A 23,904-nucleotide genomic window follows, 5' to 3' on the forward strand; every position below is an offset into this window, starting at 1 on the left:
CCCCTTATCATAGTCTCCTTCATAAAAATGTTTACTTTTCCTCCCATTTCCTCCCTTCTCTCTCCTGGAGTTTCCCGTTTCTCCAACTGTTTTTTCCTCCTCCCTGGTTCTAACCCTCCACTACTCCTCCTCTCCTCCTCTACTACCGCATTATCCCTCCCCACCTATTCCGTCCCTTTACTCCTGGTTCCAGGCCTCTGCCCAGCAATCACCCCTCACCCACCTGTCTGTCCCACCGTTGCCCCTTCCCACTACTTCCAATCACTATTTCTCTCCTCTACTTCTAAACTCCCACTCACCCTCCTCCCTCCTGCTTCTCCAGTAGTCCTTCCCATCACTTCTGACTCACTAACCCTCTCCACTCCGTTACACCTTGTCTCCCAGGTCCTATACCCCTTGCGATTCAGCCCTTCCCCAGTTTGTCCCCTTTCTTCCAATAACCTCAGTTTTCCCCCATTTCCATGCATCTGTCTTTCCCTGTCTCTCTCTCTTTCTGCACTTATTCTAAGTTTTTCCTTCCTTACTTCCTCCTGCATTCGTCTATCACTGCGGCTAGTGCTCCACTATTATTTTCCCCCTGTTATCTTGTTGCTCCACTCTGTTACCCCAGCTTGCTTCTGGATGTCGAACATGTTTCCTGCCAGCAATTTCATTTGTCCTAGCTTCCTCACTTCCTCCTCCATTTTCTCCTGCTTTTCCCTCCCTGCCCTCAATGTGACCACTTCACTTCTGTTGCCATTTATTAGTCCCTCCAGGTCTCTCCCTCCCAGCTAGCTCCCTTTATACTACTTCCTCCTTCCATGTGTTCCACTCCCGTCATATTTTATTTCCTCCCCCCACAATTTTTCCATTTAAAATTTCCTTTAGTCAGTCCTGCATCTTCCTCCAGCTGGTTTTCACTGCTCCCTCTAACCTCTCCATCTCCTGCCCCTGCACAGCACCCCTCTCCCTTTGAGCCCTTCATTGGTGCCTGAGTTTATTTCTTCCTCCTCCTTTCCCTCTACATTACTATTTTCTGTCTCCTCCCTGTCAGACTCTTGCCAATTCATTGTCTACATTTCCACTCACCCCCAATGAATCGTGAAATCAACTCTGACATCCCTGTTTGCCAGTTACTCTTCGTTCAGTAGTGTGTGATGATTTTGGACATGCACGATGTTGCTTGCAGGTTTTTGCGCACCTTTCAACTTTTATGTCGCAGTCGCACAGTCCTCCAGTCAGGCCCAGCTATGAGGCTCGCATTTCCCAAGGGCCGGGACATGAAGCCAGCGCTCTTCACTCTCTGTTCCTTCTTTCTCGGAGCGTACCTCAGCGCAGGTGACACCGGCTACTGGAGAGCATGTACCTGAAATAGCTTCATGCTGGTAGTGGATTCCAGCTCAGTTTTGCGATTTGTGATCCACTTTTCACAATCATCTCTGTTTGCGACTGCACAACATTTCATTTAAATTTAGCCTATACCAATTAAAAAAGTATTCAAACAAAGCTTCTTGATCTAATATCTTATTGACTGAAAGAAAATATATAGCAAACATTTTTAAGTGTTTATTAAATTTTTAAGATAATTTAATTGCAGTATTGCAACTTGGTTAAAAGATCATTAAAGGTGATTTTTAAGTGTTCATGTTAACTGGAATGCATTATGTGTATAATACAGTTGTACACTCTAAAAATTATGATGAAAGGGGGAAAAGATAATATTTTTTTTAATTTGCATAACTAACTCATTTAACTAAAATTTACATATTTTTGTACTTAAAAGGTAGCTCTATTCATTGGCAATTAATGCTGGGAAATATAAGCCCTGCTCAAATAGTTTTTGCACTGTTCTATTTTCATGAATCTGTGTTAAAATTTAAATTTTTTTTTTTTTACCAATATCAAAGTCTTGGTTTATTGTTGTCTAAGTCAGTCATAGAGATTATTACATAATAAGTGATTTGTGCCTAAATTATCATGTAATTTTGTTTGATTAGTTTCAGTAGTATATTGTAGTGGTGTAAATGGTTTAAGGTTTGCTTTACAGATTTATTATTTCAGTGAAGTGGCAAACCACAGTAGAGTAGAGTCTTATATCCGACAAATAGTCCAGCAGAACTTTGGATGAGCAAAACGATTGAATAATATGGAGGTGTTAAGAAAAAGCCTATTAAACATAAAACTGGGTAATGATTATATATGATACAAACTTAATAATCATGTTTTTCAGCAAAATAATTGAAAAAAAAAACTGAAAAAATGAGTAGTTACGTAATTGTCTGAAGTTAACACAGAACTTAAAAAGTTTAGTCCTGTTATGACAAAAAAATTAATTTTTGTAGTTTTTGTTGCCGATTGATGCCATTTTGGTTTTGCAGTGGGATGTCTGATGAGCAAAGATCTGATAAATGATGCTCTACTATACGTAGCTTTGGACCCTTGTGGAAATGAACATTCGTGGCCTAATGTAACTATTACTTCAACTGCAGTTGCCAACATGATGTCGTAAAGTAATTTTATTTCCTTCTCACATTTACTTCAGCCTTTTATATAGGCCTACTGCTGGACTATAAAATATTTTTAAAAAAGCGTTGCGGGATACTATTTATGTCTTGTCAGGTAAATAATTTGGTTAAATAAAAAGAAAAGATTAAAATTGTAGCAACAAGTTGATAAATAGAAAAATCAAAAATCATGTAGATCAATCCTTTGTAGGCTACAGCAGGCTATACATATTTGTAATATGTATTCTACTCTTTTCCCAGTGTTCACAAAGCAGCCAGTTATTCGTACAATAGACCCTTTGACAGCTAGTATTGACTTCCGTCGTGAGATGGCAGACGAGTTGGAACAACTCGCAAGGGACTTGGCGGGTAAGTTAATTACTTTGTAATCACATCTAATTTGCTATCAGTTTCCTATTTTGTTCTATTAGTTCCAAAACTGTAAAACCAACAGTGCCAAATTTTTTTTCTCATTAAAATTGTGGTGTCACTGCTTGGTGTCCCATAGTTGCATGCTACATGACGTTCAGTGCATTGTCATGGTTGCTACAGGACTAGAAAACCAGAAATAGTCAGGGAATTTAAAATGGTCAGGGAATTCTGGGAAATGTCAGGGAAATCACAAGATATTTTTGGAATTTCTTCTTGTGCTAACAAAAGTGAAACGGTAGATACCGCTTTCGTTGACGCTTAGGCACCTAAAGAAATATGGAAACATTTAATATTACGACATTTGATTGATTTTCCTTCTTTTTGTTAATTCTCAGGCTTTTTTCTTTAAACATGTAGTTAAACAAGAGAAAAAAAAATTATTTATGCATGTTTACATACAAGTATGCTAGTAGTCAATAGTTTCATGTGAATCAATAGTAATTGTTTTCGAACACGTATTTTGATCTCAAACTGCATTAATTTGACTACGCTGCCATTTATTTTAATGGAAGTGTATCCGTCAATAAATATTTCAACACTGAATTTATTTACAATAGTTCTGGAAATTACCGGCTTCTATAGATTAATAGAGATAAGTTACGAAATGTAATTCAATAATAGCAGAATAAATTTATCACTTGCTATAAAATTAATAATTTTTGTTGTTGTAAGGAGATCAAGACCATAGTGTTTTCAAGGAGAATATATTTGCTATTTTTGCAATGTCCGTATAGACTGGATGCATAGGTAGGGCGTATGTGTTAATATTAACCAAAATATACAAAACATAAAAATGTTTTGATGCGGGTGGAGTTAAAAAATAGCATTGGGAATCATTTAGAAATTCAAAACTTAAAAAAATTTGTGCATAAAACAACACAATGTGCTATGAAGTGTGGCATGACCATAATCAGTGAATCTGCAAAGACGTCAGTATGAAGTAAAACTAGCTTTCAATATCAGGTAACCTCAATTTGGTTACCCTCGTTATTCAGTACTATTCATTTTTCATTTGGACATCAAATTTATGTTAGGTTAGCCATAATAGGTAATTCATAACCAGTCATAAAAATGCATTCAAAGAATTAATTTAGTTAACCTAGCCTAACCAACTGTCTTCAATATTTAAAAAGAAAAAAAATTGTAGCCAACCTTTCCAACTGATAATTATACCATAGTAATTGTAATTTATCAAAGCTTACCTAACCACTCAACTACTAGTAAACAACTTGAATGATTGTAAATTATGCCAGGGAGTATAAATGCAACTAAATACTTTTTTGTCCAGAAAAGAGACTTTCCTTCAGAATTACCAATAATTAATTTCAATAGGGTGAGTTCTACTGAGTAGAAATTTATTATAAATGCAGTTAGAGTATTATATTATAGATGCAGTCTTCTGTGAAAAGAGGTTTTATTATGTAATTATTAATTTATTTTGGTATGCATACATATATGAAAATGGGACATTTGAATGACACATAGAACCTTCTTTCCTGAAGAATAACTGTCAACATCAAGTGGCGGCACAGGATTTTTCGTGTGTGAATGATCAGGGAAATTTGTCAATTCCGGTCTGAAAAACTGGGGAAAGTCAGGGAATTTTGGAATTTTAAGCTTGTTGCAACAATGATTGTGTTTAGAGATGATGTTGCACTTGATGTGTTGGCAGGTGTGGCCTTTATCACTCTCTTGCTTTGGGTTCTCATTGAGAAAATAGATTCAGGAAAGTGAGCCTTAAACTGAAGCTCTTTTGATAATGAAAAATACTGCAGATTTGTGTCACAAAGTATGATTACATATTTTTATAAAAATTAAATATCTTACATTACATTACATGTGACAACATCTGGCTCTCTGACCCCTGTTGCGAGTGATTCCCTGTCGTAACAAGAGTGCCGGCCAGCCTAAAACTCAGGGATTGAACGGGGTCTCACCTTGTGGCTTACAACAGGGGGCTAGGACAACAGCGACCCCTCGAGCTGTTAGGCCATTCGAGACGCCATTTAGTTCGGTCTATGTATGTCCGCAGTTCTGTCTATGTCGTTAAGGCACTGGCTGCTAAACGGCGAACCACTCACGAGTCGCTAGTGGCGAAGGGCGAAGCAGCGCTCAGGCGTGTCCGCCGCGGATGAGAGGCGAGCTACGACTGACTCCCATGCACCAGCGCACGGCGAGCGGGAAGCAAGGGAGGGGGACACACGAGATGCGTGGGAGACAGTACGTGGTCCAGGTCAGATTGCACTGTCATTTATCACACCAGCCACCGCTCTCGGGTGCGCTCACCACTCGAAGCACCACTAAAACACTTTTTTACACTCATGCTCGGACCAGACGGCTATGGGCAACAGCGGGCCTAGGGTCCAGGATAGACACGACAGCTGTCATCATATGCCCCCCCTTCTCCGAGGCCGCTTTGCCCATTGATGCCAGACTAGGCTGCCTAACACTCCTGTGGCCCTAGTGTGTCGTGTGTACAGGGATGAGGTTGTCTGCGGCAAGAGGATGAGGTTGGGCGAAGTGGGGCTTGGGGAACCCACGGCTCCTCTGGGAACATGTCTATGACCAGGGGCTGTGCCCTGTCACCCTCTCCCTCTCCGCTGAGGAGCTGGATTGTCAGCCCTTCTGTATTAATTTGGTGCGCTGACGGGTGCCGGGCTCGACGGCGCCATGGACAATCACTGCCGCGCCTGTGCATGACAGGGTCGTCGGGGACCTTGACTACCGGCTCTGGGGTGGCTGGTTCATCAGGGACCTTGACTACCGGCTCTGGGGTGGCTGGTTCGTCAGGGACACTGTCGTCCCCAGAGACATCTACCACCCTTGGCCCCTCGGCGTTTCAGTCACCTGGGCCAAAGCCGTCGACTGGGTTGTTGTCCGGGAAAAGGTGGTCCATGAGCAGTTCAAGCTCGCCCATGTTCGCGCTGTGCGGCGCGCCCGCGGCGTTGCGATTGCTTGCGTCCCATTTTGGTCTCTCAGGAACTGACTGTGGTGGTCTGATGTACGGGTTTCCGGAGCACTGTTCCCTGGTGTGAGCTTATCTGGGGCTGCGGTTTGCTCTCGGTTGGGGGGTGTTTGGACAGGCAGACCCCAGGTCAGGTCTACCGGGTGCGGGTGGGCTGGAGCAGCAGCTGGCTGTACATCGGGTGGGTTGGCCAGCCGGAGGTGGTCCCGGTGAACCTTCACATCTCTCCTGTTGGAACGGCGAACCAGGTAGGAGGTGGGCACAAGCCGGGCCACGACCCTCTGCGGCCCCGCCCACTTTGGCGCCAAACCGGTGCAGAACTTTCGGTCACCAGCAGACAGGTGGTGGCACCGGACGTAGAACTGCTGACCCGGGGTCAGTGGGGCAGGGGGGCGTGTTGACTGGGGGGTGCGCTGCGCCAAGAAATGTGCCTGGCGCTGCTGCGCCTTCTCTCTCAGCTCTTCTACTGGAGCCTGCTCCATGACTCTTCCCGCCTGGACCTCCCTGGGCAGGGCGAGGTTCCGACCCTGCATCAGCTGGGGAGTATCCCGTCACCACATTGGTTCTACGACGTAGACAATACGGGAGGGTGGGGAGGTGCAGATCCCACTTCGTTTGGTTTTCATCTAACCTTTTGCACAACTGAGTCTTGATGTCCTGATTCCTACGTTAGGTAGGGTTCACGCATGGATGGGAGCTGGGAGTAGTGTGGTGCTCCACTCCCCACCTACTGCAGGACACCTTCCACTGCCTCCCTGCGAACTGCACCCCGTTGTCCGTCAGCAGGACACCTGGGTACCCGTATCGCGGGAAGACTTCACACTCCAGAAGTGCAATCAGAGTACCGGCCTTCACATTGGCCACTGCAAACGCCTCAGCCCAGCGGGTGAAGACGTCAGTGACCACGACGATGAAGCGCCGGCCTCGGGACATGAAAGGATACGGCCCCATAATGTCCATGTCGACCGTGTGGAAAGGGACCTGAGGCCGTCGTGGAACCTGCTGTTCCTAGCCATCAGGAGAAGCCCCTCCAGAATCCGGTGATTTGGGACCAAACGAACCCCACAGTCGGCTAGGCGCGCGCACGTGTCTTGGTCCCGGTGCTGCTCCTCGCGCACCCGCGTGAGCAGTTCCGCTACTGTGGCTGGTTCAGGGTCGTGAATGGCAGCTGGTGGCCCCCGCAGCACATACAGCGTATATGATGTAGGCTCGGAACAGTCGCCGGCAGGCTCTGGCGTCGGGGAGAGGAGATCCTCCCATCCCTGGTTCTCTCTTCCTGGCACGTGCTCGACGGAAAAGGAGAATCTCGTGAGCATCATGGCCGAACGAGCAAACTTTGACTTCCGGCCCTGTGATGAGTCGAGCCAGCGCAAGCGGCGGTCGGTACGTAGTGTGAACGTGCGGCCCTCGAGGTGGTGGCGGTATCTCTGGATGGCCCAGACCACTGCGAGGCATTCTTGCTCGTTCACGTGGTACCGTCTTTTAGCCGGGCCAAATTTGGCGCTGGCATACTCGACAACCAGCTTCTGCCCCTCGTCGTCGACCTGGTAGAGGACTGCACCCATCCTTTCCTGACTGGCGTCAGTTTGGATGAAGAGAGGGCGGTCTGGCTGAAGGCATCACAAGGTGTGACAGTGACGAAACAAGGTCTTAACTTGGCGGAAGGCATCGTCCGCGGCGGCTGTCTATCGGAACTTGGTCTTGGGTGACAGAAGGCTGGTCATCGGAGCTGTGACCGTTGAAGAAGTGTGGGATGAATGCCCGCAGCCAGTTCAGTAGTCCCATCAGTTTCTGGAGCTTCTTTCTGGTGCGTGGCGCCAGCTTCTTCTCAATCAGCTCCAGTTGCACAGGTCTCGGTAGACATCCCTCAGCTGTCACGACGTGCCCCAGGTACTCTATCTCCTCCGCCCCAATGTGACATTTCTGGGGTGCACATGTGAGTCCGTGCCTGGCCAGGCGCTCGAGGACCAAAGCCAAGTGGTGGGCATGGTCCTCCCATGTACGGGACCAGATGATGACATCGTCGAGGTAATCAGTGGCGAACTTGCCAATATAGCCATCCAAGACGTGCACCATCATGGTCTGAAAGGTAGCGGGGCCATCCATCAGTCCGAACGGCATGGCACATAATTGGAACCGCCGACCGTCAGGCCCTGTAAACGCAGTCTTGGGCCGGTCAGCGGGGCTCACTGGCACCTGCCAGTACCCGAATTTCAGATCAATGGTGGTAAAGATCTTCGCATCTCCCAGTCCGGCCAGAGCATCAGTAATGTTTATCAGCGGAGGCGGGGCTGGGATTGTAAGGCGGTTCACAGGATTAAAATTCACGCAAAAGTGCAGTGTTCCGTCCTTAATGCCATTACTATTCGTGAGTTGTAGGGAGAGGTGCTGGGTTCAATGACACCGTCCGGTCCGTCCGGAGTTTAACATCTGTTGTGCGTGTTGCCGCGGTGGCAGCATGGGTGCGGCCCGCAGGTGTTGCAAGTCCTGCTCCACTTCCAGCGTGACCAACAGGAAGTCTTCGAGACTTCTTCCCGCCGCGGACCTCAAGAAGGGGCGAATTTCGGGGACCAGGAGCTCTACGATAATGGGCAGCTCTCCGCTCAAGTCATCACCTGGTGCTAGACGTCGGTGCAGTCCAGGGGCGAATATTCCATGGAACCAAGGGAACCATTGGTTCCCTACTGCTGACAAATAAATAAAATAAATATATTACTACTTGTCTACTATCGTAAATAATTCAATTTGCATTTTTTGAACAGGTCGCCGTAACACTTTGTGTAGGCGCGTTCGCGCGTAGAACCTCTTCAGCTATAGCTTTATCTCTCTCACGGCTCTCTTTCTCTCTCTCTGCCTTAAAAGAATTCAATTTTAATTATATGTTACATGTGTTTTCTGATTTATTTTCCATCACAGATGCATTGTTTCAGATTATTCAAGCAAAAACTTTCGACATTAGCTGTTGCCTTCAAAAACTGAAAGAAACAGAAAAATTAATTTCTGAGAAGAGTAACACATTCAGTTCAACAATTTGGTCCGCCTTCAAAGATGACCCTCCCACTAAGAAATGGCGTACATCTGAGGAAAATGATCCAGAAGCTAGCTACAGAAAACTGTATTTTGAAATTATTGATAATATTCTAGTACAGCTTGTTACACGATTCAGCTCACTCGAAAATTTTAAGTTCCTGGGTCTAATGAATCCAAATAAAAACGAGGAAAATGCAAAAATATTTCCCGAGGAAGCATTCACCTTTTTAAAATCTTCTTATGGCAACTACTTCGATTTACCTCGTTTAAGGAGTGAATTAATTGCAAAATTCAGTTTAGCAGAGTTTAAATCAAAATCAATTTATGAGATACTGCAGGTATTGAGACAGTCGGGTTTAAGTGTTGACGGTTTTCCTGAGCTGTATAAATTGTGTTCGTTAGTAGCTACAATTCCAGCAACAAGTGCATCTGTCGAGCGCTCGTTTACCACACTGAAACGAATTAAGACCTACATCAGAAACGCCCAGAAACAAGAAAGACTGTCAAATCTTGGACTCATTTCAATTGAACATAAATTATTGCTTTCCCTGAAACAAAGTGCCATCACCCGTCCCTATGGAATAGTTACGGGGGATGCCTAGCGGGCTAAGGGCGTAGCTTTAGATTAGTTGTCAGGTGGGCGCCAGGCTAGCTTGGAAGAACTAGACCGTGAGGAGGTTCGTGGGTTCGCTGCCCCAGCGTGTCCCGCTAGGTACGTCGGCTTACAGTGGTGATTGGCTTACTGAGTGGATACAGGATGCACCCTAGGCAGTGTAGGAGACTGCATACCTATGCATGTGACACTGAAATTACACACGAGTTGGACTGAATTACTTTAATAATGCGCCGTTATGCACGATTGACACACAGCACTGGTACACGTTTATGACATATCACTACATAGCACTACATGATTCCGTTACTCAACTACCCTAATCTCCGCGGCAGTCTCGCAGGTCAGTATGGTTACCGGAGGCGGCCAGTACCGTGAGTTAGCCCGTGACGCGGTTGCGCGGGGTGTTTGTTAAGGCGGTCGGGATAGGCCCGGCTCTGCCGAAAATGGTCCGGGGACACGTGAGCAGCGGTAAAGCGAGGTTGTGATATATTTACTTACTGAACATAAAGACTTATCGGTGCACTTAAAATGTAAGCTACTCACGAGACACACGTCCGCCCCGGCCGCGAGTGTTCGGAGACTGCCGAAGATGGCCGCCACGCGGGGGCGGGAGAACTCGTCCGTCTCCCCCCCGCGCGCGCAAACACCATTATTTTATCTTAAAGTTATAATTTTATATAATACATCAGGGTTGCTACGGTCAGGGAAAACCGGGAAAAGTCAGGGAATTTCATGGAGCCTGTAAAAGTCAGGGAAAAGTCAGGGAAATTAAGAAAAATACTGGAATTTGCATTGAATTGTTACATTCTTGTAAAATTTACCTAATACATTTTCACCCAACTGCAGTTCAAATTTAATACGTCACCGACATTAAAACTAACAAATAAATAAATGAATAAACGCTTTACGGACTTCGCATGACGATCTGTTGTGCTGTGAAACGCGATCGATACTTACCATGATCGATACTTACCGCGATTTCGATTAGTTGATCGTGGCAGAGCGGAAAAAAAACGGTTATGATGGCTGAATTCGCTTTGTTTTCGTGAGACGTTTACAGTTTTGTGCTTTGGATTACGGATATGAAAATAAAGGCCAACGGGCTTACCTTTGACTTGGAGTGTGTGTGTGAATTGTAGTTTGTTAAATTATAGTGTGTGGTTTTCAATTATTTTGTAGAAACGATAATATGAAAACCATTTTCCATTGTTTACATTGATTAACAGCATGAAGAGAAACTTTGTGTGCTTTACTGCGTAGTTCGTTATCCAATTAGTAACCACCACCTTAAATACGATAGTGTGTGTGTTTTGCCTTGATTCTAATGGCATTGACTTTAAATACATATATATTTAAATAAATAAACATTGCATGTACGAAAGTTTTGGAATGTTTTTAAGGCGACTTTAATTTCAAACTTGAAATGAAACAAACATGGAAATCAAAAAAGTCGCAATTTTGTAGAAAAGGTTTGTTTTTTTAAGAAAACTGACATTTCTTTCTCTGAGAGTTAAGTTGTAAGATAAACGAACATCACAAGTGTTTTCTAAAGATATTGGGTATTTTGTACCAATAGTTACGGCCTACATTTCGTCTGGTGTATTTTTTTCGCTTTTGAGGTTATTTTATTTATAACTATGTCTTGTTCAAAGTACAAGTAAACATCTTTCAACCCGCAGTGGTTGAATGACCCTGAACTAGCATCATGGGTGACACCAATTGATACAGATAGGTTTTCTGCTTTCTGTAAAATTTGTAGAAAGACTGTGCTTCTTAGCAACATGGGCAAACAAGCCCTAACAAGTCACATGAAAGGACAGAAACATGTTTCAGCAATGCGTGGAAGGGATATGTCATATGGTATCGGGGTATTATTGTTGAGGAAACCACAAACTTCACAGGAGACTACAGCAGTGAATCTAAAAGAAACAGTGCCCGAAACAGCAAAAGTAGTAGGAGGAGATTCAGCTAGTGGACCGGTTGCAACCCCATCAGTAGAATCACTGCCTCGCAAACATGGATTGGAAACATTTCTCATAAAAGATAACGTAACAAAAGCAGAAATATTGTGGTGCCTACAGTCTGTTTCTGTGCATTCTTCAATGACTGCTGCTGGAAAAAATACTGATATTTTTGCGATTATGTTCCCAGATAGTCAAATTGCAAAAGGAATTGCCCTAGGAAGGGCAAAAATGGCATACACCATAGTCCACGGGTTAGGCCCTTATTTCAGCTTCAAGTCAGAAATGATATATCTGACACAGATTGTTTTGCTGTATCTTTTGACGAGTGTCTTAATAAAATAAGTCAAACTCAACAAATGGATATTATTGTGAGGTATTGGTGCAAAGAAAAAGATGAAATAGTTAGCAGGTATTTAGGGTCGTCATTTTGAGGTCATATTACATCGGCTGATTTATTAGCAGCATTTAGAAAGCAGCTCTCGTCCTTCAATTTGAAGCATATGTTGCATGTTGCAATGGATGGTCCCTACGTAAATCTGAAATTTCTTCGAGATTTAAAGAAAGATCTTCATCAATATCCAGACGATCCTGTTATTTTAGAAATTGGTAGCGTTGGACTACACAGTCTGCACAATGCTTTCAAGGTAGCCATCAAGTCGACTGATTGGAACATTATTGAATTTTTGAGGTCTATTTATAATGTTTTTAAAAATGTCCCATCTCGGAGAAGTGACTATGTTTTAATTTCTGGGTCCACTAAATTTCCCAAAAAATTTTGTGCAGTTCATTGGCTTCAAAACATTGAGGTTGCAAGCAGAGCTCAAGATATCTTGATCCATTTACAAGAGTACGTCAAAATTGCTACTATAGAAAAAAAAGAACCAGCATCTGCCAGTTATCAGTTAATGAAGAATTACCTAGCAGATAAAATGCTAGGACCCAAGCTAGCATTTTTTAAAGTACTGGCATCAGAAGTAGAACCATTTTTGAGTGCCTTTCAAAGTGATCAACCTATGGCTCCTTTCTTGTATGGAGATCTATTATTAATAGTTACAAATGTAATGGCCAGGTTTGTAAAAAAAGAAGTAATGGACAACGCCAAGAATGTTGTAAAGATAAACACAAATGATAGCAAAAATCTAATTGAAGTTAAGAAAGTCAATGTAGGGTATGAAACACGCGAGGCCATGAGAAAAGTGGTTGATAGTAATCCAAAAGACATTCTCCTTTTCAAAAGAGATTGTATGAAATGCTTGCAGTCATTTTGCAGCAAAATGCTTGACAGGTCTCCTTTGACATTTACCTTGACTAGAGGACTGTCTTTTTGTGATCCGAAAGTAATTTCTAATAGCCCTGAAATAGCTTTAAAGCGACTTAAGGTTTGTTTAGAAATATTTGTTGAAAACAAATGGATCACAGGAATGTGTGCTGACAGTTTGGAGAGAAATTTCAAATCACTTTGTTTGAACACTGTTTTCATTGAAAAAATGAAACACTACTCAAGAGAAACACGACTAGACCACTTCTGGAAAGAAGTGCTATAATTGACAGGGTCAGGTGATTTAATGCCTCTATTGAAGAAAGTGTTTGTTCTTAGGCATGGAAATGCTGCGGTGGAAAGGGGTTTTTCCGTCAATCGCGAGTTTCTTCTCGAAAACCAGTCGGATGAATCTCTGGTCGCACAGAGGCTTGTTTGGGAAGGTGTAAGAAATGCAGGAGGCATTACCAAACTTAATATAACAAAGAGTATGATGCACTATGCTCGGAACGCTCGATCCAGATACCACGAAGCTTTGGAACAACGAAAGAAGATAGAAAATGAAGCTGAAATTTCAAAGACAGAAAAAAGAAGAGCAGCAGAAATTGTCAAATCATTGAATGAAAAAAAAGAAAAATATTAGAAGATGCTCGAAAGGAAGCCCAACTGCTAGATGATGAAATATCTTCAACAATCAAGCAGTAAACATGTGATACGATTTCTCTGACATTTTACTATAAGTTTTTCCCAGCTTTTGTAAATTTATTTTTTTGTTTCTGCTCATATGTAAACAATATGGACCTAGGCCGTACAGTGTGTGATCTGATATAAGAAAGTGGTTTTCCATCATAGCCCAAAATTTATGCCTCTGCTTTTTGAAACTGTGAAAAGCTATCCCAGTTCTCTGAAAAGTGAGTTGTTATGAGTAAGTATATTTAAAAAAATTTTTTGTTTAGTAGTACATATTTCACTACATTTATACATAGTTTTAAAAAAAATTCCATGTTTAGGTACATTAACAGATTATATTAAATTTATTATCCCTTAAGTGTAGTTAGTTTCGACACTTACTGTTGAAGAAAAAAAATTGTGCATTTTCAGATATACTAAAGCAATCCCACATGGAGTATTTCCCTATATACCGACAAAAGCTTGTCAGGGACATAAAGATTTTGATCAGTTACAACAGACATATATTAACAGTTCAATATGTGTGAGATAAAAATGCCATATCCACACTTTCCGCCTTATGCTACCGAGTACAATCATTATTTTAATGGCATGGAAAAATTTTCATTTAGACTGGAAAACCTGGAAAAGTCAGGGAATTTCATATCTGAAAATGTGTAGCTACCCTGTACATCCTTCCAGGTACTTAATTAAAAATTAGTACATGGATACTGTTTGCTGAGGGCTTAATATTTCTATCACTAATAATTAACTGTTTGAAAATATAGTCACATGGAAGACTGTTGTTTACAAGCATTAACACTGATGAGATCCTGGATTTCATTTAATGGCACTGACAAATATCCTTGTAATTAGAACCTTATGTTTTAATTGTTACGTCACTTGACTCGTTCCGGATGTGGCTGGGGCACGCTCCGAACGGGAGGGCACTGATCGGGTGAGAACCGGCTGAAGGTAGCGTCGGTACGACGTCAAAAGTAAAACTTTCTACAGTGATGTAATTGACAATTTTGTTCGCAAGACACGACGAATAGACTTGGTTTACAAATAACTAAGTAGCAGCCCACCTCAACAATTCCCCGGATGTGGATATTACCGGACAATGTTGCTGGTCAGCAAGTTTACTCAAGATCTCCTGTATTCCCTGCTCTTGCATTCCAGTGCTGCTCCTCCCCACCTCATTCACCTGCATCAGTTCTCAAGACCACAGATGTTAAGCGCTGCCCAAATCTCTCCACTCCACCAATAATTTCTATAAGCTGACAGGATGGTGAGTAGGAAATTTCCTAAATTACAGAGCTTTCTTCAATATTTTAGTTTAAAAATTGTTATGTATGCACAGATTTGTTAACATTTTGGCAGTATATATATTTGAGATTTTTTAAGACTGACTTGTATGTATTTATTACTTAAGCAGACCTACCAACTCTCACGATTTTGGTGTGAGGCTCACGATTTTAAGGTTCATCTCACGCCCTCACGCCAAAATAGTTTCTCCTCAAGAATTTTTGGGGCCCCAAGATTTTGTTTGTAAAAGTTACAAAACAAGTTTTACGAAAGCTTACAGTAATGAGATTCCATCAATACTCGAGTCACGTAAAGGAAGCAATTTTGCGTTTTGTAGCATGTGCCGTGCTGATTTTTCTATCTTGCATAGTGGAAGAGGAGACATTGTGAAACATGTCGCTACAAAAAAACACAACTAACACGTGAAGTGTATTGCTTCCAATAAAAAAATTAATTTTGCTGTGAACAGTGATAATAGTGTTACACGGGCGGAATGTTATTTTACATCTTTTTTAGTTGCGGCCCTGCATGATCACTACACGACAGCGCTAAATTATGTTCAACTAAATTAAATCTTCAACCTATAATTTGTTGAAATAAATTTTGAAGCAGAGACCATGTAACATATGTACAGGTATGTCACTTAAATTTAAAGATTCTCATTTGTTGTATTTTATTTCTAACTTGTATTTATGGGCCTGAAAATTTTTATCGAGGAACTCATGATTTTTTTAATTTGAATGTTGGCAGGTCTGCTTAAGCGAAATAGCCTAACAAAACGACCACACATGCTCATGCTTGAAAGTGAGAGTTAAGATTATTAAATTCTGTGTGACTAACATGTATTGCATTTACTACCAAAATCATAATTTCGTGAATTTTGATATATGCTGGTGATATGTTTTCGTGCGTATCTTTCACTGTTTCACTGATTAAAAAATCTTGCTTCGTGTAACGACGATTGCTCAAGTTTTAGTCATACAAGCTTTTTAAATTTCTTATAATATAGGAAATGTTGACTTAACATTTTGTAGAGAAACTCTTAGGCCTGGATTTCATCGACACTTAAAATTATTAGTCGAGACAACAAAAGAAAAACAGATGAAAAACATACTAATAGACCCATTGGTGGTGAACGGGAGGTGGGAGGGCTATTTAAAGGTTCAATTCATCGCTTTTGCTTAAGTATTTTCCAAACTATGAGTTTTAGCAACAAAATTTTTTTTTTATACAAAATTAAAGAACATAAAATTTCCTACAAAAGAGATACGTTAAACCGCTTAAATAGCACCAATTTGCACCTTAAAATCAAATTTTTCCGGAGGAGGACTCCCGGACCACCCACCTTAATAGGGGGTGACAGTGAACATACTTGGTTCCCACACTTTGAAATTCACCCTTCGCCACTGGTGCAGTCGCAATTTGTTATATATGAACTGTTCCACTCCTTCCCCTTCACCCTGTGGTTGGCAAAATAATGTCCTTTGGCACTGTGTGCGCGCGCGTCTTTGAAACGCATCTCTAACTGTGTCACGAACTCGTCCCAAGTCACTCAATAGTCCCCTGCTATAGTGTCCACCATGCTTCTGCACGACCCCGCAGTTGAGCGCTCGCCCGTGGTGCCCATTCGTCTGGGAGCACGGAATAGCGCGCAGGTCTGTCCTCGCATGTCCCTAGAAACACCAGCAGATGTTCGTGTTCCAGTCCACTGAACACCGGTAGCGCGACAGACGCCTTCGCATTCCGGACTGTCTGCGTCTTTAGCCCCATCTGTTCGCCCTTTATTTTTGCCTCGCAGTTTAGGCACAGAAAAAGTCTGTCGCGAAAATTTGCGTATTCACTGGCCATTGTGCACTCGCAGTGTTTCACCGCGGCACAGCTGTGACAGCGCACTTCTCCCCCTCTTGTCCCTGACAGTATGGCGCCGCGCACGTCACCTCGATGCTGTCACTCGCGCTGACACTTCCGCTTCCGGTTGTCGCTTTCAGGTCCTCTGCGCACCGCGCATCCGATTTGTTATCGACCGCGCCCGTTCCTTCTGTGCCTTGAAAAAAGTCAATTAGGTTTTTAACTGTCCCAGTCGACAGGTCAGGAAAACCTCGTTGGCGGGGTGCGGGTAATCAGGGGGGGTCCGCCTCCCCTCACCCGTAGTCTGGTGTCTCGTACCAGCACGCACACCTCCTTGCGGTTATCGTGCCCGTGTTATCGCGAAGATACCAAATATGCTCCCGCGGCCGGAAGAAGCAGTCATGCGATACTGTCGGCGACGTGATGCTTATCTCCGCTGAGTTTACTCTGCGAGATGGGAGGAATCATCATCTTCATGGGACGCCGCGTATCAGTTGCGCTCGTCGACTTCACGTCTCCGCTCCGCACCTATCCCTACGCGAGTCGCTGTTGCAGCTGAAATTGCGGATTTCACGACTGCAAATTTCACGTTTTCGAAGCCACACATGTTGGGCGCCAAATGACGACACCTGGCTCTCTGACCCATGTTGTGAGTGATTCCCTGTCGTACTGAGAGCGCCGGCCAGCCTAAAACTCGGGGAGTGAACTGGTTCACACCTTGTGGCTTACAACAGGGGGCCAGGACAACAGCGACCCCTCGAGCTGTCGGCCGCTCGAGACACCATTTAGTTCATCTATGTCGTTAAGGCACTGGCTGCTAAACGGCGAACCACTCACGAGTCGCTAGTGGTGAAGCGCGGAGCAGCGCTCAGGCGTGTCCGTCGCAGATGACGGGCGAGCTACGGCTGCCTCCCACGCACCAGCGCACGGTGAGCGGGAAGCAGGGGAGGGGGACGCACGAGATGCGTGGGAGACAGTACGTGGTCCAGGTCAGATTGCACTGTCATTTATCACACCAGCCACCGCGCTCGGGTGCGCTCACCACTCGAAGCACCACTAAAACACTTTTTTACACTCATGCCCGGACCAGACGGCTGTGGGCAACAACGGGCCTAGGGTCCAGGATAGACATGACAGCTGTCGTCAAATGTGTACCTGTGGGAAGGGGTAGATAGGCCACCATTAGTCTGAGACAAATGTACTTGGGATAAAGTACAGTAGAATCCCGCTGATGCGACCCCTCACGGTTCCCGGAAAAACGGACTTATAAACGGAATGGTCGCAATAGAGAATTCGGGGTGTCACCGCATCGTCGGATACATCGTGTGAATGCCGCTCGGGCAGTGTCTAGCCGAGCTCGGCGCGTCCACTATCGCACGAAAAGCTGTCTCAGCTGTCATGTTATCTTAACCCGCCGGCACGAAAAGCCGCTGTGGTAGCTTCTGCGACAGCGGAAGAATCTCGTCCGGCCAGCATCCTCCTCCCCTCCCACACCGCGTGTGACAAAAAACAGGTTGTATAGTGCATTCTCATTAAAATAAATATTTTTATGGGCTTATACGACTGTCCTTCGCCGTTAATAAATACTTTTATAAGTTATTATGATACAATTTGTTTATTAGTCACACAGCAGTTTCTGCTGAAAAATCACTAATACCTCAAATTTTATTGAATAGAAAAATTTAGCAGGGCCATAAATATATTTATTTTACTGCATAGTTACTTTTCCGTCTGCATTCCAACGTGTTTTTTTTCTTCTTTTTTTACGCTGTAAAGGGCCATGGAAAAGATAATTGCTTGAGCTGTCAAAATAAACATCGCTGACGGCAAGGTCGGGAGCGCATCCTGTCGGTCTGTCGCTGTGATTATCTACTCCAAAAACATGTCACAACATTTCAGGATAGCATTGTTCTTATATCTTTCGTTTATAGCCGAATGTTTTCTACCTGATCCACACAAGTTCCTTCGCCACGTTTTGAACGAAAATAACCACCAACTGGCTAGCATAGCCGAACTCGCGTGACGCGAGTTCACTTAGCGCGATTGTTCGGGGTATGCGAGTCCGAGGTGTATAGCATAATTCCACGCATTTTTTTTTTTTTTGTTTACCTGCGCGTGTGCGAAGTCAGCGATGTTATAGAAAAATAGCCGAGAACCAAACACCTGGTGACGTCGTTAACACAGTGAACACATCTTTGTGTGGCCAGTGACACCTGAGATGCAGCTGGCAAGATCACACTAACCAGTCGCAAGACAAAGGCACGGGACCGGGACGGCAATAGACGCGCGCGCAGATGCTATCAGGTGATGCGCGCCGGTACTGGCTAGCGTGGACAGTCTAGAGGGGTGGTATCTATTTTTAGCCGTCTTTTGTATGCCTGCCTGATTGCAGTACAGCGCTCGCCAAGATAAACACATAGCGCCCAACAAAGTGTAACAGACTTGTTTTTCAGCCGATTTTACTCAAATTTTCGACTTTCTCTGCTCAAATTTTTCACGGTTTCTCAAAAAACGGTCGTATAAACGGAATGGACGCATCAGAGGGGGGTCGCATCGGCGGGATTCTACTGTACATAGTGTATATAAAGATTGTGAATTAATTTTTGTGCCAGCATAAAATAAATTGATATGTAAGATGGAGCTAGTCCAAAATTAAGTGAGAATACTGTAGTTCAGTCGTTAAGCAAAAACAAATATACAAACGTACACTTAGTGTTATTATATATGTTTTAAAATGTTTGAAGTTAATATTTTAGCAATGCCGTAGAAGTATAACTTATAACGTGTGCGGAAACTTTATAGTATTAATTATGTTGTGAATTTTAACAAGATAAACAGTATTTTAATAAAATTTCTTGTTAAAAATCAAATCCAAGAGTTAATGATTTTTTCAAATCTTTTTTGCTTTTTATCAGAGCTGTTTCTATTAGTTTAAAATTTCCGTTTGTTTCGTGCTGCCATATGCGTGTCATGGTGGCAAGCAACTTTTCCAATTCAGGCAACAAATTCGAGCGGCGTGCGCAAAACGTACGTGTGTGATTCATGTCCAAAAATGTTGTTACTTGAAAAGTTAATATTTTATTTATCGGTAAATATATGATGCTAAAGAGTTCATTTTTAAATTTTGTGTCTGATTTTAGTATTATAAGTTTATTTGAAACATGAAGAACATGAGAACACATGAATTTACTCGTTACCGATGTTTGATGTTATTACATCACTGGCCAGTACTGAAAGTATATACTTTTCAGTTCTACATCTGTAACTAAAAATACATGTAGTAAATTCAATTCATTTAATGTACAGAATTTGTAATTTTGTGTATATTAAAAAAAAAATAGAGACAGGGTTTTACATCCCATGGTTGTGCACTATGAGTCTAGCTCATAGTTGGCTCCGAATTCTCTGTTCATCAATTTGATTCATGTCAAGCCCACATTTCATCCCACATGAGCACAATGCGTTAGTGGATATGGCATAAGAAAGGAGACAATTCAAATTATAGCACTTACCACCATCATACAGCTTTTAATTTAGGCGGGGTTCTGTTAGTGCCACAGCTATTCAGTTTACACAGCATGACTCACCACCGTAATTTAATTTTGGCTCAGTTTGCTAGTGAATTTTTATGTACCTGTGTTTGAGTACATAACTGTTACTGAATGTCTTATGAGTCAAGAAAACTCTAAAAGATTTGCGAAAAGTTCTAAAAAATGTAATTTAAATATGATGGAAGTTTTATGATCATGTTTGATCTTAATGTGATGTGTAGTTAAATTATTAAAATGAATTTTGGTACTACCCACTGTATTTAAAAATACTAAGCTTTTAAAAACCTGATTATTACACCAGTTTATAATCATGATTGGTTATTAGTTACATTGAAATTGATTTGTTTGGGATTTTGAAAAGGCATCAAAAGGTCAATTAAAAGTTGTAAAGTTTATCTTTGTGAACCAGTACACGCTAGTAACAAGTCAGTTTGGCAGGCTGAATGCTGGTACTGAAAGGACCATAACTGTTTCAGGTGCGTGGAAGGAGACTGACCCACAGTTAATGTCTCGACTGGGTTTCATCATAGCACGGCTGGACCCACGCAGAGCTCTCAGCTTCTCAGAGCCCAGCAACGCCACTGCCACAGACGACACTGAGGAAGTCTGTGGCGAGGAATACACGGGAGGATCGCACAGCTATCCGTTCTACCAAGTAAAGATATGCAGGCCATGCATGTGTTTTAATGTCATTTATCTATATTTATACAGTACTGTGTTTATAATTTTTGCTATTTAAAAAATAAGAGCACGTGTAACTCAGTACATGCGATAAAAGTGAAACTTCTTTAGTAGTTCAAACCTTGACTTATATTGTGAGGTAAAACTGCGGCGAGAGAGAGAAAGGAGACAATTTTCTAAATAAACATGAATCAACAAAATTATTACTCACTTCAAAATAACTTCACAGGATATTAATAATTATTGATCAATCAATATGATTAAATAACTATAAATATTAATCACTGTTGAAATACACCATAAAGAAAAACTGTGCATGTTAATGTTTCTTTAAACAAATCTCCCATTTGGAACATGCCAAATCTCTGAACCAAATATGAAATTCATAAAAGGTAGTGCTATGTATGCAGGAAATGCAGGGACTGTCTCAACAGCACTCTCGCAAACTGCTGGTTGAACCAGGAGGAATGTGAGCGCGCTGGTACCAAATATAAAATTGAAGGCACTTGCAGATGACTGTATAGAATACCTATATCTATTTTCTGAAACAAGCACATGCTCATACTCTGTCTTCTTCTTTCATTCATCTGTCTCTGTGGGTTCTGTTTTTTTTTTGTGGTGGACGAATCATTGTAAAAAGAGGAGAACAAAATGAGCCCAGTAACGTATATAGCATAGTGCTCTCTTTATCTCTCTTTTGCCAAGTACCTATTCTTTGTCCTTTAAATGTTAGAAATGTTTCACAAAAATTTTTAACAAAAGCTTTGCATTTAAATTCGGCCTCGAAATTTTACTATCGTCGTGCCCAAAGAAGTTTCACTTCAAAAATTTGACTTTGATGGAGCAGAAAAAATGATGTCTCATTATTGCGTGATAGATACCATTGTTTTCAAGCTAAAAATATTATGAATACAAAAATTGTTTACAGCAAGGTCATCAGAGCTGATCGTCATAACACAAATCAGGAATACTGCGAAAGGAATTGCCGAATTGATCTTGTGACCATTCGTAGAATTTTCCTGGAGTGATAATGGAGAAACAATGGTAAACCAAAATTGGAATGTTTTGACCAGGATTTGATTCTTGCTCCGGAATGAGTCAGAGTTGGATCTTATATGCATTTATTTTCGAGCCTTAACCTAAAATCGAGGATTTTCAGTTCCCAGGTTCATTCATTCCAGTTAACAATTTTAGACTTAAATTTTACACCTACTGTTTTTTGGTCTCCTTGTCTGCGCAGTACGAACTTAATTATTTGGCATTTTATTGCATTTTGCAACATTAATTTTCCAATGTTTTGAATAGGATTAAAAAAATGCAATGTATGCATAAGTTGAATGATACCAAAAATTTGTTACAAATATTTTGGTTAAATTTTATCCCAAGAGTAAACAAATTGTTAGTTCTTTCAGTTTCTTTCCATGATCAAGCACCAACATTCAGAAAAATTAATAAACTAGTACTTTGTGTGGGTAAAGTAAAGCCTGTATTTTAATAAATTATTTATTGTTTTACCTATCACAATTAATTAATTAAATAGTTCGTTGATGGAATTTTAAAGTCCAATTAAACATCTTATGAGTAAAAATCAATAGAGAAAAAAAACAACTTGCTTGAATTCCATTAATTTTGCCATGGAAAGCTTTTCTTTGTGCTCTGTTTGTTAAATTTTTGATTTTGTGTTTTATCCAAAGTGTGTAAGATACAGTTAATAAATGTAAATATAATATGGTAATAAGACATTGGAGTGTATCTAATATTGCAGATAACAGAATATGAAACTCTTGCACATCATGAAATGTTAATTCATGGAAAGACTAACTGCCATAATTTGCTTTGAACAGTATATGCTTATGAATTAAGGATGGTGGAACTCAAATCATGACTCACATACATCTGTGTATGTACATATACTAAATAAATGTTATGAAAATTTGGGGGGGGTGGTGGTGTTGATGTGATATGCTACTGTGAGAGCGAATTATATGGATGGTGGATTATGGGGTGCACGTAAACAACTTTTTCCATGTTGTTTGTTTGTTATTGATATTTGGAAAGTTGTAGCGTGTGGCTTGGGTGGTTTTTTCGTTTGATCTTCCTTTGCCATAGCAGGAAAATTCCTTGATAATATGAATGTACCTCTAGATTATCACCCTTAATGTTAAGACCTTAGTTAGCATGAGTGCATGAGGGAATAATCCAGATTAATGTTGATTCCGTAGATGTGGTAGTTAGAACTAGTAAAGAATAAGTGTAATTCCGACAAATGTTAAGCACGTTTCTGTCAACTTTTTTTTTTGATTTTGTTTAGGTTTAACATACACATTTCCACTCTAAACATTGTCGTCACGAATTGCGAGACAATTTTACAGAAATTTGACAGTGTGTCTTTAAATACAAATAAAATAGAAGTTGAAAGCATAATAAAATTGAAGGAAAAATGTTTTTTTTTTTTTTGTTAACTAAATTCAAGCATCAAGTGTACCGGTTTTAACATTAAATTTGTTAAATCCATTCGTAAAAAGTTCAAACACTGACAAGTGCTAAACTGATATTTTCTGCGTATGATGTTTTCCTGCTTATGTTTTCTTTTTTTCTTTTGGCCCCTTGAAAAACATAACAGGGTTCTATTGTAATTTTTCATTTAAAAAGAATATTTTTTCTGTTAGTAAATTTCTTTATTGACTATGTGATTATAATGTCACATGCAGATAGTTAATGATAATTTGAGTTTTACTGGTTGAGATGAATGGTAATACTAAAAGAAATGGCATAAATGCACCTTTATATATAGCCTAATCTTGTAGGAATATGTTTAATGTGGGTAGTTGACTCTTTATCATTAGTGCCCACATTAATAATTAAAACCATGTCAACTTAGTTAATGCTGATATGCAGATCCTAACTTGTAATGCACTGAGCATTGGATTTGATTTTAATAAATCCATTTTTTGTGGAAAAATTATTTTGCACATAACTATAACAACATTTATTATAAAATAGATAATGATTTGAGCCTCACCAAGGATATGAAATTCAATGAACATTTTGAAAGTTTTTCTTCAAGAAATGGCTGTCTAGTTATGTTTATTAATTAGG

General features: G+C 41.4%; 1 protein-coding gene across 7 annotated transcripts in view; it reads left to right on the forward strand.

Annotated features, from left to right (window-relative positions):
* LOC134546287 (uncharacterized) overlaps positions 1 to 23,904 on the forward strand; it is an 87,503-nt gene that overhangs the window by 36,890 nt on the left and 26,709 nt on the right. For all 7 annotated transcript variants that reach the window (XM_063389002.1, XM_063388999.1, XM_063389004.1 and 4 more), the window contains 3 exons: positions 1,169 to 1,317; positions 2,745 to 2,852; positions 20,601 to 20,779. In XM_063389002.1, the coding sequence (XP_063245072.1) occupies positions 1,169 to 1,317; positions 2,745 to 2,852; positions 20,601 to 20,779 (436 nt within the window). The remainder of the gene's footprint in view (positions 1 to 1,168; positions 1,318 to 2,744; positions 2,853 to 20,600; positions 20,780 to 23,904) is intronic.

This window comes from Bacillus rossius, chromosome 1 (genome assembly GCF_032445375.1).
Source record: "Bacillus rossius redtenbacheri isolate Brsri chromosome 1, Brsri_v3, whole genome shotgun sequence".
Taxonomy (NCBI): Eukaryota; Metazoa; Arthropoda; class Insecta; order Phasmatodea; family Bacillidae; genus Bacillus; species Bacillus rossius.